The sequence below is a fragment of the Dryobates pubescens genome, chromosome 13 (genome assembly GCF_014839835.1).
Source record: "Dryobates pubescens isolate bDryPub1 chromosome 13, bDryPub1.pri, whole genome shotgun sequence".
NCBI lineage: Eukaryota > Metazoa > Chordata > Aves > Piciformes > Picidae > Dryobates > Dryobates pubescens.
Window position 1 is genome coordinate 23905506 of NC_071624.1, and position 19380 is coordinate 23924885.

The 19380-nt window shown below is 47.3% G+C and overlaps 1 protein-coding gene across 1 annotated transcript in view; it reads right to left on the bottom strand.

The window, feature by feature from the left end:
* GALNT17 (polypeptide N-acetylgalactosaminyltransferase 17) overlaps positions 1-19380 on the bottom strand; it is a 270097-nt gene that overhangs the window by 98189 nt on the left and 152528 nt on the right. The window contains exon 6 of the mRNA XM_009900481.2: positions 5233-5350. Within this exon, the coding sequence (XP_009898783.1) occupies positions 5233-5350 (118 nt within the window). The remainder of the gene's footprint in view (positions 1-5232; positions 5351-19380) is intronic.

Here is a 19380-nt window from a genome sequence, read left to right on the forward strand (position 1 = left end):
AGGGTGATAAAAGAAAATACAATAATAGAGAGAACAGCATGTTCCCCTTGTCAGGGCCAAAGCTACCCTGCAAGCAGAACAGGAATTTGCCTGGGGCAGCAGCACGGATAATGGCTTTATTATTATTATCTGAGCAATCCAAAGATGCTTCCCAGCACGTAGAGGAGAGCAGCGAGCCCACAGCCATCTCTGTGAATGTGAGGAATGGGAGGGTTATTTTTTCAAGTGGCTCAGGCAGGAAGTTTCTCATTTAGCTGACTGAATCCAGCAACTGAAAGAAACATATGGTCCATAGATCTCACCACACGGAGGTACAGTCCAGTTTAGTTTAGCGTATTTGGAGTGCATTCATAAAACGAGACTCTGGCACAGTATGTGGCCTTGGCCCATAGGTTAGGACAGCCAAAACTTCTCAATTATTTATTCATAGAATGGTTTGGGTTGGAAGGGACCTTAAAGATCATCTAGTTCCAACCCCTCTGCCATGGGCAGGGACACTTTCCATTAAATCAGGCTGCTCAAGGCTTCATCCATCCTGCCCTTGAACAACTCCAGGAAGGGGACATCCACAACCTCCTTGGGCAACTTGTTCCAGTGTTTCACCACCTTCACTGTGAAGACCTTCTTCCTAATCTCCAGTCTCCCCTCCTCGAGCTGCATTCCGTTCCCTCTCATCACCAGAAGCCCTTGCAAAAAGTCCCTCCCCTGCTTCACTGCAGCCCCTGTCAGGTACTGGAAGGCTGCTCTAAGGTCTCCCTGGAGCCTTCTCCTCTCCAGGCTGAACAGCCCCACCTCTGGCAGCCTGTCCCCATTTTGTTATTCAGAATACTTGTGTTTAATTTTACCACAATATAGTTATCTTGTCCTTTTGCCTGAAACACTAATTTTTCATGCCATTCTTATAGCCTCAGTGGGCTTATTACCCCATTTTTGTTCTTGGAGAGGCTGTTTTTTGGTAATGCAAAGTACAGTGTTTAACAAATGTCTCATAATTCTCTGAAAGATGATGGAATTTGAACCATAGCCAACAGAAGAGATACTTCCTGGATCCCCTTTTCATCCTCACTGAAGCAAGGAACCACCAAATGATTTCTCCATCTACAGAGAGTCACTTATCAGGCAGAACAGCACAACACTCACAGAACGCTTCTATTTGAGTTGATGCTTTTAAATGATTTTATTAATAGAGTCCTCCATGACTGCTAATGTGATATGGCTGCTCCAGACCTCAGCTATGCAAGCACAGGAGGAAGCTCTGCCAACCTCTGTGCATCAGGAGTATTAGAAACAGATACACCCATCTGAGACCTGACAGCTGCCCGAATCCACAACAGCTCTCTGCTTCCTGACACACACCACAACTAGTCTTGAACAAACTACTTACAGCTGAAATCCTACTATGAAGTGGAAGTCAGCTGTCTGGCAATTGCAGATACACCACCTCCAGCATCACTCTCTGTATGAGCTACCTGACCTGCACACACAGCAGACAATGGGTGTTAGAGGAGGCTGATTTATCTTGGTCTGTAAATAAGACAGTTACAGAGAGAATGATTTTTGGAGCTCAAGCGTCTTTGGAAAGCTACTTTCTCTATAATGTTACAAAGTGGATTTCCTACATACTTGGGCCCTCAAAGCCAACACATATTTCAAAGACTCTCAGAATGGATCTGGTTGGAAGAGACCTCGAAGGTCATCCAGTGCAACCTTCAATCTAGCATTGAAGGGTCAACACTAGACCATGTCCCTAAGTGCCAGGTCCACACCACGCTTGAACAGCCCTAGGGATGGTGGCTCCAACACTGCTTTGGACAGACCATTCCAATGTTTGAGAACCCTTTCAGTGAAGAAATATTTCCTAATATCTACCCTGAACCTCTCCTGATGCAGCTTGAAATCATTTCCTCTAGCTCTGTCACCTGGCACCAAGGAGAAGAGGCTGCCCTCTCCTCGCTCCAGCCTTCACTCAGGGAGCTGTAGAGAGCAATGAGGTCTCCCCTCAGCCTCCTCTTCCCTAGACTGAACAACCCCAGCTCCCTCAGATGCTTCTCATAAGCCATGTGCTCCAGACCCTTCACCAGCTTTGCTGTCCTTCTCTGGACACACACCAGCCCCTCAATGTCCTTCTTGTAGTGAGGAGCCCAGAACTGAACACAGTACTAGATGTGTGGTCTCACCAGAGCTGAGTACAAGGGGATGATCACCTCCCTGCTCCTGCTGGCCACAGTTTCTAACACAAGCCAGGATGCCATTGGCTTTCTTGGCCACCTGGGCACACTGCTGACTCATGTTCAGTCAACTATCAACCCAAGGTCCCCAAGGTCCCTCACCAAGCTGCAGCTTTCCAACCACACATCCCCAAGTCTGTAGCTCACCACGTGGTGGTTGTGACCCAAAACCTTGACCAGAACACACAGCATCTGAGCATGCAAACAGCAGGGAAGCACAGGGATTAAAAGCACTTCAGGAAGAGATGGATTGATTTTTTTCCTTTCCAAAAGAGATGTTTATCACGCAGCCTTTTCAGAAAGTTCAGCATGTGAAAATAGAAGAGGACAGATGCTCATCACCTGCCCCTCAGACACTCATCCTCTTTCTCTAGTTAAAAAGCCAATCTTCCATGAAATCCCCCAAAACCCTAGCAGATGGCTTGAACTATGAATTGTGAGAAGACTAGTTCCACAATGACATGATTAAAAACCAAGCAAACATAAAAATCCCACAGAAAAACAAGGGGAGCCACAAGAGGAGCCTGGTTTAGAGTGAGATCTGTCTAGGCCCAAGCAGTGAGCTGTGTGATTGACGTGCAATAATTGCTTCACATAGAGCAGACCTGTGTGGCATATTTAGACCCTTTAATTCCTATTCCCTTGTTTGAGTGAGATTATTACTTCCCATAGCCACTAACAACAGATTTCTTAAGTTTCTTCTGATGTACCAGCAAAGCAAATCATAGAATCATAGAATCAATAAGGTTGGAAAAGACCTCAGAGATCATCAAGTCCAACCTGTCACCCAACACCTCCTGACAACTCAACCATGGCTCCAAGTGCCACATCCAATCCCCTCTTGAACACCTCCAGGGATGGGGACTCCACCACCTCCCTTGGCAGCACATTCCAACGGCTAACAACTCTCTCTGGGAAGAACTTTCTCCTCACCTCCAGCCTAAACCTCCCCTGGTGCAGCTTGAGACTGTGTGCTCTTGTTCTGGTGCTGGTTGCCTGGGAGAAGAGACCAACCCCCTCCTGGCTACAGCCACCCTTCAGGTAGTTGTAGACAGCAATAAGGTCTCCCCTGAGCCTCCTCTTCTCCAGGCTAAACAAATATCCTCTGGTGAACCTCTGGACACAACAATGAGTTTTCATTTTAACAACAGCTCAGTCAATTCAATTTTCCAGCTCCAAGTCTCCAGTCTCTCCCCTACCAGCTCATTAATGTCCAAGTGCTGTACTCCGAAACACGCCTGGAAGAACCTCTACAGACTTTGCCATCCCAACTTGCTTCTGAACGTTGAATTCAATGCTTATGAATCACTTCACTGTATGTAAACACTTGAATCACTAAGCCACAGCTAATACTGTACATAGTAATCAAGGGCTGCTAGCAGAGTGGATCCTGTAACGACGAACGTCTGCGTGGGTGCGCAGAGGCAGCTCTACAAACGTGGCTGCTAGTGTTTCACTTTCCAAAGCAGGTTTTGCCTGCTTGTGAACACATTTTATTTGCAGGTGTTAAACACCTGTGAAATATTTTCAGGCTTTGTACCTTCACAAGCCCTATGAGGAGGGGTTGAGGGAGCTGGGGGTGTTTAGCCTGAAGAGGAGGCTCGGGGGGAGACCTTCTTGTTCTCTACAACTACCTGAAAGGAGGTTGTAGACAGGTGGGGGTTGGTCTCTTCTCCCAGGCAAGCAGCACCAGAACAAGATGACAGAGTCAGGGGAAGTTTAGGCTGGAGGTGAGGGGAAAGTTCTTCCCAGAAAGAGTAATTGGCTTTTACAATGTGCTGCCCAGGGAGGTGGTGGAGTCACCATCCCTGAAGGTGTTCAAAAAAGGATTGGATGTGGCCCTTGGAGCCATGGTTTAGTTGTCAGGAGATGTTAGGTATTAGGTAATAGGTTGGACTTGATGATCTCTGAGGTCTTCTCTAACCTGGTTGATTCTATGATTCTTCTTGAGATACTCCCAGGAGTCCTACCAGCCCCTCTAAAACTTGACTCAAAAAAGGTACTGTGTTTTTCCTGATGTTTAAGAGACCAGGACTGGACTCAGAACCATAGTGTGAAAACATGACCAGAGCCTGTCTAAGCCTGACATGCTCATCTCAGTAGCTTTCTGCACCAGGTCACATAGATAAGAATCCAAAGGGAAAAAATAAATAAATCCACACTTGCCCCTGAAAGTCATTTCCCCACTTTAAACTAAAATCATAGAGTCACAGAAACACTCAGGTTGGAAAAGATGCTCAGGATCACCAAGTCCAACCCAGCACCCTACTCTACAAGGTTCACCCCTAAACCATATCCCCAAGCACCACATCCAAACCAGCTTTAAACACATCCAGGATTGGTGACTCAACCACTTCCCTGGGCAGCACATTCCAATTCCTGACCACTCTTGCTGGGAAACTTTTTCCCTAATGTCCAGTCTAAGCCTGCCTTGCTGCAGCTCGAGGCCATTCCCTCTTGTTCTATCACTACCTGTGAGAAGAGACCAGCACCAACCTCTTCATGACATCCTTTCAGGTAGTTGTAGACAGCAATGAGCTCTCCCCTCAGCCTCCTCTTTTCCAAACTAACCATCCCCAGCTCCTTCAGTTGCTCTTCATCAGATTTATTCTCCAGACCCTTCACAGCTTCCTTGCCCTCCTCTGCACTGGCTCCAGCACCTCCACATCTCCCTTGTACTGAGGTGCCCAAAACTGGACACAATACTCAAGGTGTGGCCTCACCAGAGCTGAGTACAAGGGGACAGTACAAGGGGACAATCCCCTCCCTTCTCCTTCTGGACATTTCTAATGCAAGCCAGGATGCCATTGGCTTTTTTGGCCACCTGGGCACACTACTGGCTCATATTCAGATGCTTGTCCATTAGAACCCCCAGGTCCCTTTCTATATGCTATAAAACACATTCGACGCTCAGCTGCCCCGAGGCATTCTGATAACTCTTTAAGCTAACTTGTTAAAGTGTTGCTTTGGGCTCCTTAAGCACTGTCACAGATGTGCCACAAACCTTGATGCCGAGCTCGATGTTCTCCCCTCCATACACATCCATCCCAGGATCCAGCAGCCCGATCTCGCCGAAGAATTTCCTGTGCACAACAAACGAGCAACCGATCATCGCCGGCGTCCTGAGCGAAGAGAACAGCAACAGAAATGCACAATCAGTGGCATTCCCCAGTCTTTAATGGTCTGAGGGCTAATTCTGCACAGCTCCTGTTGGCTTATAGAATCATAGAATCAACAAGGTTGGAAAGGACCTCAAAGATCATCAAGTCCACCCTATCACCCAACACCTCCTGACTAACTAAACTATGGCTCTAAGTGCCACATCCAAACCCTTTTTGAACACCCCCAGGGACAGTGACTCTACCACCTCCACAGAGAAGAGGTGAGAAAAGACAAGAGAATTGTTTTGGTACAACCAATCTTATAGAATCATAGAATCAATAAGGTTGGAAAAGACCTCAGGGATCTCATGGGGCTCTTATGGGGAGCTATGAGATCCCTTCTGCTCAACCTGAGCTGAAAGATTTGAGCAGAGGGTAGCTCCACTATGCAGGATGGGATGGATGTCACCTCTGCAGCTCTTTGCCTGGGCCTAGAGGGCACTGACCTTGTGCTACCTGAGGCAGACATGCAAGGTGTAATACAATGGGAGCCCATGTAGCTGGAACCCTCACACCATCTAGAAATGCCCATTCTCAAAAGAGAACCTGATCTTGAGGTAGAAATGGAGCAAGAGGATCACCTGGAGGTGCTAGAGGTGTCCAAAGACAGGCAACAAATCTAGTCCAGAAAACAAATCTCATGAGGAGTGGCTGAGAGAACAGGGATGGTTTAGTCTGAAGAAAAGGAAGTTGAGGGGAGACCTTCTCACTCTCTACAGCTGCTTGAAAGAAGGTTGTAGAGTGGTGGAGGCTGGTCTGTTTGATCAAGTAACCTGGGATAGAACAAAAGGGAATGGCCTCAATTTGCACCAAGGGAAGTTTAGGTTGGATATCAGGAAGAATTCCTTCATTGAAAGGGTTCTCAGGCATTGGAATGACTTATCCAGGGCAGTGGTGGAGTCCCCATCCCTGGAGGGATTTAGGAGGTGTACAGATGTGATGCTTAGGAACATGGTTTTGTTTAGGGCTTGTCAGTTTTAGGCTAATGATTGTAGTCAATGATCTTAAAGGTCTTTTCCAATCCAATATTTTACTGACAGTCAAAAAGCCTGCCTCAAAGCACATTTCAAGGCTTGTCCACACTATGGAGCCAATTCAAGATGGATATAAGCAGTTACAGCTTGCAGGGGTGGAAAGCAGCCTCAGATATACCTAGGCAGAACTTGCAGATAGTAAGGATCAGGCCCACATTCAGCCTCTCCATCCACTCCACACAAAACGCCCACATCTGCCAGAGGAGCACCTGGGATTCCCAACACAGCCCAGGCAGCTGCAGGGCTCAGTAACCCCTCAAGGACCTTACAGCTCAGCACTACCACCAGCTGCCCAAAATTCATCTTTGAGAAATCCTTCAGCTCCTTGGATGAAAGCTTCTAGCCACTTAACTATTATTATTTATAGACATTTTAATACTTTTAATAAGCTGGTAGAACAGCTGAACTCAGCTGCCATATTAGATTAGGTAGAAGTGGAATCTATCAGAGGGTTTTTCCAATAGATTTCTTCCCTGACAGCAAGCTCAGCCTTCCTTCCAATAAGCAGCATCATGTTTCATGGTTTGCTGCCACTCTACTACTTAAGATTTCAATTCTATCACTTTATTTGCAGCAAGTTAACTGCCATTAGCACAAACATCCCTTTCTGAAATGATAACCACCTTACAGGTGCCAAATCTAATAGCTCCATTATCAAAGATTACCTCCTGGAAATAAAGGGAAGGGTGAGTTGTTCTGGCTTTACACTGAGTATCAACAATCCAGTTCATCTCCCTCACTGGGAATAGATGTGGTAGAGCACAGGAACCTTTGACTTCTCCAGTCAAAACCTGTTAGGTCTGTTAAAGGCACTCAGGAAAGTCACAGCCAGAAAAAACATCCAGGTTAAAGTTTTAGACAAATAAAACTGGATATCTGACCCAATATCCAATCTGATCCAATAAGGTGGATCATGGGAACTCACCACCAGATACAAGGATTTCTGAACTGGCTTGGGGCAGAGTGGCTGGAAAGCTGACCCTGGGGAGGCTGGTTGACAGCCAGCTGAACATGAGCTAGTGTGTAGCCAAGAAGGTCACCAGCATCCTGGCTTGAATCAGCAATGGTGCAGCCAGCAGGAGCAGGGAAGTGATTGTGCTCCTGTAATCAGCACTGCTGAGGCCACACCTTGAATATTTGGCTCAGTTTTGGGCCCCTGACTACAAGAGGACATTGAGGTGCTGAAGCGTGTCCAAAGCAGGGCAAAGAACCTAATGAAGGGTGTGGAGAACAGGGCTGGTGAGGAGCAGATGAGGGACTTGGGGTTGTTGAGTCTGGAAAAGACTGAAGGGAGACCTCCTCACATCTACCTGAAAGGAGGCTTAAGTGAGATGGTGGTCAGCCTTGTCTCCCCCTGTAACAAGTGACAGAACAAGATAAAACGGCCTCAAGTTGCACCAGGGGAGGTTTAGGTTGCATAGCAGGAAAAACATCTTCCCCAAAAGTGTTGTGAAGCCCTGCAACAGACTGCCCAGGGAGGTGGTGGAATCACCACACTTGGAAGGATTGAAAAGCCATGTAGCTGTGGTGCTGAGGGACATGGTTCAGTGGTGACCTGCCTTGACAATCTTAAAGGACTCTTCCAACCAAAACCCATTCTCTGATTCAACAGTCAAAGGAAGGTTTCTTTATTATCTTGCAATGCGACCTCACTTTATAGCCCACAGAACCACTGATCCTTTCCACAACGCTCTTGGAAAACAGCCTGTTTGGGATTTTGTAACTTCACCTTCCAATTTTCCTCTTTTTCCTTTCATTTTGCTGCCCATTCTGTTTCCCACACCCCCACCCCGCCGAAGCATGCAAAGCAGCGCTCCCAAGTTGAGCTGAGGTCCCCCAAGCAATACAAATTAAGTGCCACATTCTTCTGTGCAACAATGCCCCCATATTAAGCAAATGAGGAACCCAGCAGGGCTCAACAATTTAAATAAAAGCACCATTTGATTTGGTAGTAAATCCTTCAGAAAGGTGGACGTTTACCATAACAGATAGCCCCTCCACAATCACATAATGGCCCGCAGACAAAGAGCCGATAAAGCCTCTTGTTCCTCTGCCCTTTAATTAAAAGCATTAACACAGTTTGTTTTTAAAAAGCACATGGCTCAGCTCAGCTGAAGGCATTTTTTATTTGGCCTGATAGCTATTCTCCCTTTAATGAGAAAGGGAAGAAAGCAGGATTTGGCAGGAGGGGGACCAGCGGAGACGTTTAGCAGAATGATTGGGTTTGCATCCAGAAATCTGCAGTGCTAGTTCCTCACCATTACTTTGGTTGTCTCCTCCGTACAGTAAGTGATGGGAGGTCAGAAAGAGCAGCTTTTATGAAATATCCTCAGTGTGGATCTCTAAATAAAGATGAAGAAGATCCAGGGAAAACCGTTTACCCTAGTCTATTAAGTTACTTTAATGGTCTTCCTTTCTTTAGCGCACGGTTATCATCTAATGATTAAAAAGTCTCAAGCAGATTGCTGCTTCAACTCGAGGAAATTAATTTTCCTACACAATTGGATTTGGCTTCCAATTTTACCCTAAAGTGCAAGTTATAAAATATGTAGGAAAAAGGATATTAAAAAAAAAGAAGAGTTAGTGGTCATACCACTGAGCACAAGATCATAGAATCACCAAGGTTGGAAGAGACCTCAAAGATCATCAAGTCCAACCTGTCACCCAACACCTCATGGCTAACTAAACCATGGCACCAAGTGCCATGTCCAATCCCCTCTTGAATACCTCCAGGGATGGGGATTCCACCACCTCCCTGGGCAGCACATTCCAATGGCTAACAACTCTCTCTGGGAAAAACTTTCTCCTCACCTCCAGCCTAAACTTACCCTGGCACAGCTTGAGACTATGTCCTCTTGTTGTGGTGCTGGTTGCCTGGGAGAAGGGACCAACCCCCTCCTGACTACAACCACCTTTCAGGTAGTTGTAGATGGCAATAAGGTCTCCCCTGAGCCTCCTCTTCTCCAGGCTAAGCAACCCCAGCTCCCTCAGCCTCTCCTCATAGGGCTGTGCTCCAGACCCCTCCCCAGCTTTGTTGCCCTTCTCTGGACACATTCAAGAGTCCAAGAGTTCAAGATGGTTGAGCACATCCTTGATGAGCTGCTGGGGGGTCCAGTTTGCACTAAACTGCTGTTCCTTTAAATAAACTTCTATCATGGAGTTGGTGACCTTCAACAACACAATCCCACTGCTTCAGGAGACATGGATCTGTACTTAGCACCTTTGGGATGGTCCTTTACCTGCCCAGGTGTGATTTGTCCCTCTCCCAAATTATCATTCCACATTTAAACACCTTCTTTTCCATGCTGAGAGTCCAAAACATGGACAGTTTCACACAGTTGTTAAGACTGGGAAAGACCTCTGCAATCATCAAGTTCAGCTGTCAGCCCAACACCACCACAGCCACTAAACCATGTCCAAAAGTTCCTTGTCTACACACTTCTTGAACACCTCCAGGGATGGTGACTCCACCACCTCCCTGGGCAGCCTGTTCCAATGCTTGCAGGAAAGAAAATTTTCCTGATATCCATTCTAAACCTCCCCTGGTGCAACTTCAGTCCTACCACTTGTTACCTGAGAGAAGAGACCAATCCCCACCAAGCTCCAACCTCCTTTCAGAGAGCTGTAGAGAGCAATGAGGTCTGCCTTCAGCCTCCTTTTCTCCAGTTCTCTCAGCCAGTCCTCCCCAGACTTGTTCTCCTGACCCTTCACCAGCTTCGTTGCCCATCTTTGGACACTTCTGCTGCACTAGGCTGCACTAGTGCCTTGGGAACTGGCCTGGCTCTTAGGGCCTATGGAGTGGCGAGGCTGGGACAGAAGTTCACACAGTCTGGGATTGGAGATGACCCTGTCCTCTGAAACAAGACAACTCCCTTCACAGGAGAAATGACTGGAACATGTAGAGCAAACCAGAGCTCCAAAAACAAACCTGGCCCTGCCCAGCCTGCATCTTCATCAGCTCTACCCCACCACTGCACACTCTCTCTTCAGAGAGGGTTTGGCCTCATCCAGGTGGCACCAATGAGGCTGAAGACAACAATGAGTACAAATCAGTGTTGTCCTGCCTGGCACCAGCCTTCACAGCCCTTCCCACCAGCTCCTCAATTGCAACAGCAAATGCACAGTGTCCCTGTCTCACCCCTTAGCCCCGTTCCAGCTTCTCCCAATAGCAAGCAGACAGGGCAGATGCAGCCTGGGGGCACGCTCTGGAGGAGTATTTGCTTTAAAAGTGCACTTCAGATCATTAATTTAGGAACTCTGCAACAGGAGAAGAGTGTTTGAGTGCACCAGGGCAGCTGCAGGAGGCAGCTAACAGCAGCGCACGAGCGCCAGGGCAAGATGCTGATTACAAAAGCCCCAAACCTCACATCACACAAGGCGTATGGAGAATGTTCATCACTCCTGCCTCCTACAGCGTGACATCTACATGCAGCTGCAGAGACAGGCAGAAGCCACGCTCCCAGCTTCCCTTCAGTGCCTGTGTAATGGCTTGGGCAGATAAAAGCTGGCTGTCGTTCACCAGAACGCAATCAAATAGCTGTGGAGGAACAGCATTTAGCTCGCAGCAGCAGCAGCAGCCTACCTTGCTTAATATAATCCCCAGGATGGCAGCTGCAAGAGTTGTTTCTTGACTAATTCTAGCTTCCCTGCCCCAGTGACCTGGCTTAATTGTCTGTTTCAAATGGGTTTATTTTCCCGCTGCCGCTAAGTAGGACAGGAGCTGCGAAACAAATTAAAACCAAGCGATGCCACATAAAAGAGATGCTAGATTGAATGAATGCCTTCCTGAATTTCCTGGAGATTAATAAGACTTAAAACTTTTAATGGCAAAGAAGCTGTGAAAACTATGTATTTATGGTTTTTTTAATACCTATTATGCCTACCCATGTCTGTGACCTTGCTCGAGATAGCTTTGACTTTGTCGCTGTTGTCTGCCTGCTGCGAGTTCCACATCAAGAAGAGGCTTGCTCTGGGACCTCAGGCAAAGCAGTTAGCTTCTTTCTACCCCTGTTTCCTCATCTGTCAGATGAGTATAATACCTAGATACTCTTGAGAAAAAGCATCTAGACATAAGTTTAGTGACTGCCACACTGGAGCTGCTAAATTAACCACCGATACAGTTACGCGTGCAGATCCCCCAGCTTCAGCCATCTATGGTGAGAAGAGCACTGGCGATCAATAACCTGACAAGGAAGGAATTGAACACAACATCTGCCATTTCTGGCCTTGCTTTAAGACCCCAGTAGCCATGAAAGCTGTGTAAACAGATCCACAAGATGGTCAGAGGGCTGGAGCACCTCTCCTGCAAAGAGGAGCTGAAAGAATTGGGGCTGTTCAGCCCAGAGAAGAGAAGGCTCCAAGGAGACCTTAAGAGCTGCATTTCAATAACTGAAAGGGACCTGCAGGAAGGCTGGGAAGGGACTGCTTCAAAGGGCCTGTGGTGGTAGGACAAGGGGAGCAGGGAGATTAAGGCTGGACATTAGGAGGAAGCTCTTTACAATGAGAGTAATGAAATACTGCAACAGGTTGCCCAGAGAGGCAGTTGAAGCCCTGACCCTGAAGACATTCAAGATCAGACTTGATGTGGTCCTGGGCATCCTGATATAGTTGGAGGTGTCCCTGCTAACAGCAGGGAGGTTGGACAAGATGACCTTTGAGGGCCTCTTCCAACCTGATGCAATCTGTGAATCTGTGAACAACTTTGAGGTGCCGATGGTGTGCTAAGATAGAGCGTGCAAGTCTAAAGTGGACTCCTAGTTACACATCCAAGCTTCAGGACTTCAACTCAGCTATAAAATTTCCTCTCCAGGATAAAATCTGCTGCCAAGGTCATTGCCTCACAGCTTTTACTTTGGCTATTCTAAAAAAAGCCAAGGAAGTCCTAGCATTAAAAACCATCCTATGCCTGAGAACCTACCTCCATGCTCCTGTTTTCTAGCACTTCTGGCAGTCTTGCTGTAGGCTGTCAAAATGCTGATGTGCAGGCAGGCATCATCCCCTGCTCTAGGTGTTTTCTCAGCTGAAGTAAAACTTTAGCCCCAAAGAACTCCATGATATGGAACAGAGTTTACCCCATTTCCACAGCCGCTTGGAAGGACAAGACACATGAATAGAGTAGAATAGAATAGAATAGAATAGAATAGAATAGAATAGAATAGAATAGAATAGAATAGAATAGAATAGAATAGAATAGAATTAACCAGGTTGGAAAAGACCTTTCAGATCATCGAGTCCAACCTATCACCCAACACCATCTAATCAACTAAACCATGGCACCAAGCACCTCATCCAGTCTCTTCCTAAACACCTCCAGTAATGGTGACTCCACCACCTCCCTGGGCAGCACATCCCAATGACAAATCTCTCTTTCTGTGAAGAATTTCTTCCTAACATCCAGTCTAAACCTCCCCTGGCACAGCTTGAGACTGTGTCCTCTTGTTCTGGTGCTGTAGAAGCAAGAAGGTCTCCCCTGAGCCTCCTCTTCTCCAGTCTAAGCAACCCCAGCTCCCTCAGCCTCTCCTCACAGGGCTGTGCTCCAGACCCCTCCCCAGCTTTGTTGCCCTTCTCTGGACACCTTCCAGCAACTCAATGTCTTTCCTAAACTGAGGGGCCCAGAACTGGACACAGGACTCAAGGTGTGCCAACTGCCCAACCATCTCCAACAGCCATCTTGTTGGGACATCAGCAGCAGCCACCAACCTTGAGAATGCCTTCCAGGATGGGTGTAAGATGAGAGTGAGACTTGCCCAGGGTCATGAGACTTTGCAGAAGGCATTTTGGGCTGTTCTCCATCATCCACCCAAGCGCTGGCAGCAGCACAAGTTGCTAACTCCCATCAATGACCCCAGCCCTGTGCTCTCTGTGTGCACAGGGGAGCAATGCTGCATTGCAGCTTTTGAGGTGTGTGCTTTTGAACCTCGGAGCACAAGCCCTGAAGAAGTCACCTTGGAGAAAGGAAATTTGATAATTACCCTTCAGTCAGGACTCAGTCTCTGTTCACAAAGGATTCTGAGGAAATAGTTGCAATTACAGCCTTCTCCCTTGGGATCTACTTAAAAGATGGCTTTTGATTTTAGCTAATTTAATGGCAGTTTGCAGAGCTAGCTGTTCCTGGAGGCAGTCTGGAACCAGACACTCAGGGGGAAACCCAGACTTCCACACTTGGTGCGAACGTTTTGGCCCAGGGCGATGAGCCCAGAAGACTCCCTAGAGCACAGAGGAAAGAGGCTCCTTCCCCCCAGCCAGTGGAGCATGACTGCATGTTGGCAAACGTCAGCATGCTGGGGGTTGGATCCTTAATGGTCTCTCTTCACAAAGGCAGAATTGGGGGAAATAATAGAATCATAGAATCATCAAGGTTGGAAAAGACCTCAGACATCATCAAGTCCAACCTATTACCTAACACCTCCTGACAACTAAACCATGGCACCAAGTGCCACATCCAAGCCTTTCTTGAACACCTCCAGTGATGGGGACTCCACCATCTCCCTGGGCGGCACATTCCAATGGCCAATTTCTCTTTCTGGGAGGAACTTTCTCCTCACCTCCAGCCTAAACTTCCCCTGGCACAGCTTGAGACTGTGTCCTCTTGTTCTGATGCTGGGTGCCTGGGAGAAGAGACCAACCCCCACCTGGCTACAACCTCCCTTCAGGGAGTTGTAGACAGCAAGAAGGTCTCCTCTGAGCCTCCTCTTCTCCAGGCTAAGCAACCCCAGCTCCCTCAGCCTCTCCCGACAGGGCTGCGCTCCAGACCTCTCCCCAGCCTCAAAACAAACCCCAACCATCTCTCACAAGTGATCACTCATAGTGATTTATTTGGGACAGTCCTACAGGAGAGGCAACAATGAGTACCAGGTTTGGAGGAAGCTGAGATAAAACAGAGAATGATTTGAATAGCCATTGGAATGTGCTGCCCAGGGAAGTAGTGGAGTCCCCATCCCTGGAGGTGTTCAAGAGGGGATTGCATGTGGCACTTGGTGCCATAGTTTAGTCATGAGGTCTGTGGTGCCAGGTTGGACTTGATAATCTTTGAGGTCTCTTCCAACCTTGGTGATTCTGTGATTCTGTGAATATATGCCCTGGCTCACAGTGGAAGCCACTAAAATGTCCACAAAAGAATAGCAAGGAAAAAAAATTCTTTCCTTGCCTGGAAAAACCACTGCACATCAAGAGAGAATACAAAAGGGAGCAGAGATTAGCATGGATGAACAGTCAGAAAGACAGAGAATTTGGTTAACCTGCTTTTATTTTTCCTACATGCCTGCTCCTCTAAAGGTTTTACACTCAAAAACAGGTCTGGAAATCGCTGCTGCGTTTTGCTTGCACAGAAATTATCCAGCCAGAGTATATCTTGTAATCAAACCCAGGAGCTAAGCCACAAAGCCTTGGCTCCACCAGGAAAAGAGATGCTTCCTTGTATCTCATTACTTAAAACATGTTAACCAACATGAGATAAAATTCTAGCTAAACAAAGCAGTTTGCAATCTTAATCTGAGCCGGGAGGAGAGAGTGAATCAGAGCCTTCTCCCCACACTGGGTAGCAGCACGTGGCGCCCAGGGAAGCTGCAGTTCATGTGAGGTAGGTAAAGAGAGCACAAACCTTTGAAGAGCAGGAGGTCAGGGGCTCTTTCCGCTATTGACTACCAGTGAAAACCCAAGCACCCTCCTGAAGAGCTTATCCAGGGGGTTTCAACCCCTTGTCAACCTCTCATTAAAAGGCAGTGTTTGTCCATGCAAAACAGACCTATTTTACTCCATGTTAGAGATGCAGAACCCCCCAGGGCAACGTCAGGGAATAGAATAGAATAGAATAGAATAGAATAGAATAGAATAGAATAGAATAGAATAGACCAGACCAGGTTGGAAGAAACCTTCAAGATCGTCGTGTCCAACCCATCATCCAACACCACCTAATCAACTAAACCATGGCACCAAGTACCCCTTCAAGTCTCCTCCTAAACACCTCCAATAATGGTGACTCCACCACCTCCCTGGACATCACATTCCAATGGACAATCACTCTCTGTGTGTAGAATTTCTTCCTAACATCCAGCCTAAACCTCCCCTGACACATCCTGAGACTGTGTCCTCTTGTTCTGGTGCTGGTTGCCTGGGAGAAGAGACGAGCCCCCAGCTTCAAAGTTTTGCCAGAAGTAGTTTAAAACCTCCTTTCTGCTGATTAGCAGTGACAGCAACCACCCTCACTGGGCAGCTCTGAGCGGAAGAAGCAGCACCTTCCCCAGTTCTCCCACACGCTTGGATTTAACACACAGAGCCAGGCAGCCAACACCTTTAAACCATTCCCCAGCTCCTCAGGAACTCTATGGGTTTGTACAGTGGGAGATTTAAGGATTTCCACTTGCACCACATCAGAAATCCCAGGGACATGACAGCAGGCAAATGCTGGGATTTTACCTCTATGAAGGTGAAAGATTTCTTGTACTTTATTCCCTCTGAGGTGTGATCTTTTGGCACTTCCAACTCCTGACTTAGAAATAAAAACAAGGTCTATGCAGGAAGAGAGAGGAAAAAAAAATAGACCACATTTTTATCCTTAGAAATAGCTAGGATGGCAAACAGATTTTGAGTGTCCATGCTCATCTCATCTGATATCTAAACCTAATCCCACTCCCAATGGCTTTCAAATGAAAGCATTCAATTCCATATGGACAAAGTAGATGTTAATTATGCTGATTCTCACCCCCTCTACTCTTCTCTGGTGAGACCCCACCTGCAGTACTGTGTTCAGCTCTGGAGCTTCCCACACAAGAAGGATGTGGAAGTGTTGGAGAGGGTCCAGAGGAGGGCCAAAAAGATGATCAGAGGGCTGGAGCACCTGTCCTGTGAATACAGGCTGAGAGTTGGGGTTGTTCAGTCTGGAGAGGAAAAGGCTCTGGGGAGATTTGATAGCAGCCTTCCAGCATTTGAAGGGGGCTAGAGATGAGCCAAAGCATGGAGTGACAGTACAAGGGGATAATGGTTTGACACTGGAAGAAGCTTGATTTAGAGCAGGCATTATGAAAAAAATCCTTCTTGAGGGTGAAGACACTGGCACAGGTTGCCCAGAGAAGTTGTCTCCAAGCATGTAAGAGTTCAAAGCCAGGTTGGATCACCGAATCACTGAATTGTTTCTGTTGGAAAAGACCTTTAAGATCATCCAGTCCAAACCTTCTCTATCTCTACCAAGGGTGCTTCTAAACCATATCCCTCAGCACCACATCCCTGTGTCTTTTAAAGACCTCCTGAGATTCAACCACCTCCCTAGGGAGCCTGTTCTATTGCTTGAGAACCCTTTCAGTGAAGGAACTTCTAATATCCAACTTAAACTTCCCCTTGCAAATTGAGGCTGTTGCCTCTCGACGGTGCCTTGAGCAGCCTAGTCTAGCAGGAGGTGTCCCACCCATGGCAAGAAGGTTGGTACCAGATGACCTTTAAGGTCCCTTCCGATCCAAACCATTCTGTGATTCAGTTATGGAAAACTTGCAGTGGGCACATGTTGGTCCTACTTTTGGGTGTCTGCCATGGCCCTCACTGCAGCCCCCAGCCCTGGTGGGTTCAGCTCTGTGGTGCTGCTCGCAGTCACCCAAGGGCTGGTCCAAAATCCCTTCTGCTGGAATTGTTCCCTCAGGAAGATCAGCCCTCTCTTGCTACCAGTAATAAAGGCAATGTAACTGTAGCTTCAACTCCACTGTTGCTAGACTGCTAATTAAATGGTAATTACTTCTAGATGCAATATGTATAACTAACAGGCACTTAGCAGGAATATCTTAGTTACTTTCCTTTTCTTACTGTGAATATAGGGGTTTTTTTTTCTCAAGGGCAGCAGAGCAGCTGATTTTTCAGTCATGTTCCTTCTCTCCTCCAAGCATAAAAATCACAGGGAAACAATTTCACAGGTAAACAAACTACTTCTTGCCTCAGACAGCTCTCAGCCCAACACAGCAACAAGCAGTGCCCTGCTAAAAAGCATCAAGACGGAGCTGAAGGGTCATGGTTCAACCCCTCTGATCCCTCACTCTGGTCCAGGCTGCCACAGACTCCTCAGTACCCAAAATGGGACTTGAGCAACAGGATGTGTCCTAGAATAGGACAATTAGTGTCCCCATTTCACTTGCCAGGCTCCCCTATCTCAGCAAGTTCTCCCCAAGGGCTCTGCTCCCAGCTTCTCTTCAAGTGGAGAGGAATGAGCTCAGTGCAGAGAAAAAAAAGCCACATCTGCTCTCTTCCAAAAACCCCAGCTGGAGGAGGCTGTGCCACCACCCTGCCTATGACACAAAGCACACATCTGCCCTTATACACATCTATGCAGACCAGTCAGAATATGCATGTCACAGAATATATTTGATTGGGAGAGACTTTCAAGATCATCCAGTCCAACCTCTGACCCAGCACTGCAAGGTCAACACTAAACCATGCTCCTAAGTACCAGGTCCACATGCCATTTAAACACCTCCAGGGATGATGACTCTACCACTGCCTTGGGCAGACCACACCAATGCTGGAGAACCCTTTCAGTGAAGAAATATTTCCCAACATCCAGCCTAAGCCTCCCCTGGTGCAGCCTGTATCCATTTCCATTTTTCAGACCAAGCAGAGGGTTCAGAAGGCAGATGCCACACAGTGGTCAGGTCCCATCCCAATTGCAGGGCTCCTTTTCACCCTGTGGGGGGGGAAGATAAGTGACACTGCAAGAAGGTCATTCATGACTAATTGCACAACCCCCAAAAAGGCTTTCTCTAGGGCAGCACCCACACCAAGATCTTCCAGCTTCTAAACCTGCTTCAAGCAGCTACCAAATGCAAAAGGAAGGACACTCCAATACTGCTCAATGTAAAGAGGTGATACTATGAGCGTGTGCTTTGCAGGCCATGCATGTGAGCACCACCCTAGAACAAACCTGTGCTGCTTATAGCTGAAATGTCATTTTTAGTCTCTGAGCCATCAAGCCAAACCCCAGAAATCATGAGAGAAACCTCTCCTGGAGAATCGTTGCCTGTAGCAAATAGGCTGCAAGCCAAAACCAAGCATCTGGGGGACAAACACACAAATGAAACTGTGAGATGTCACAAAGTGGAGTTAAAAAGCAATTCCCTTGACAAGCAGGGCCAGAGCACACATCCCTGTCAGCTCAGATGGCCACTAAGAGACTACATGAATAAAAGAGCAGTGAAAGATGAACGCCACTGTTATGCCTCCCTCTGCTTGTGAATGCAGACTCACAGCACCTCTTCCACCAGAGGGTTATTTTGCACCATCACTTTCAAGCCCTCAGTCAAACCACAAGTCAAAAACTGGTCTAATTTTCCTTCAAATGTTCAGAAGTGTCTCCTAAATCTAAATGCCTCCTAAACACTAAGTTCAAGCTGCTATCAGAAATGTGGTGGGTGATGAATCATAGAACCACAGAATTGTTTTGGTTGGAAAAGACCTCTAAGATCACGGAGTCCAACTGTCACAGAATTAGCAAGGTTGGAAGAGACCTCAAAGATCATCAAGTCCAACCTGTCACCACAGACCTCATGACTAAACCATGGCACCAAGTGCCACATCCAGTCCCCTCTTGAACACCTCCAGGCATGGGGACTCCACCACCTCCCTGGGCAGCACATTCCAATGGCTAATGACTCCCTCAGTGAAGAACTTTCTCCTCACCTCCAGCCTAAACTTCCTCTGGTGCAGCTTGAGACTGTGTCCTCTTGTTCTGGTGCTGGTTGCCTGGGATGTCAACACAACCATGGCCACTAAACTATGTCCACATATCTCCAGGGATGGTGACTCCACCACCTCCCTGGGCAGCCTCTTCTAATCCCTGGCACAATTTCAGGCCGTTTCTTCTCATTATACTACTTAGTACTAGCGAGAAGAGACTAACCCCTACCTCACTCCAACCTCCTTTCAGGGTGTTGTAGAGAGCAATGAGGTCTCTCCTCAGCCTCCTCTTCTCCAGGCTCAACATCC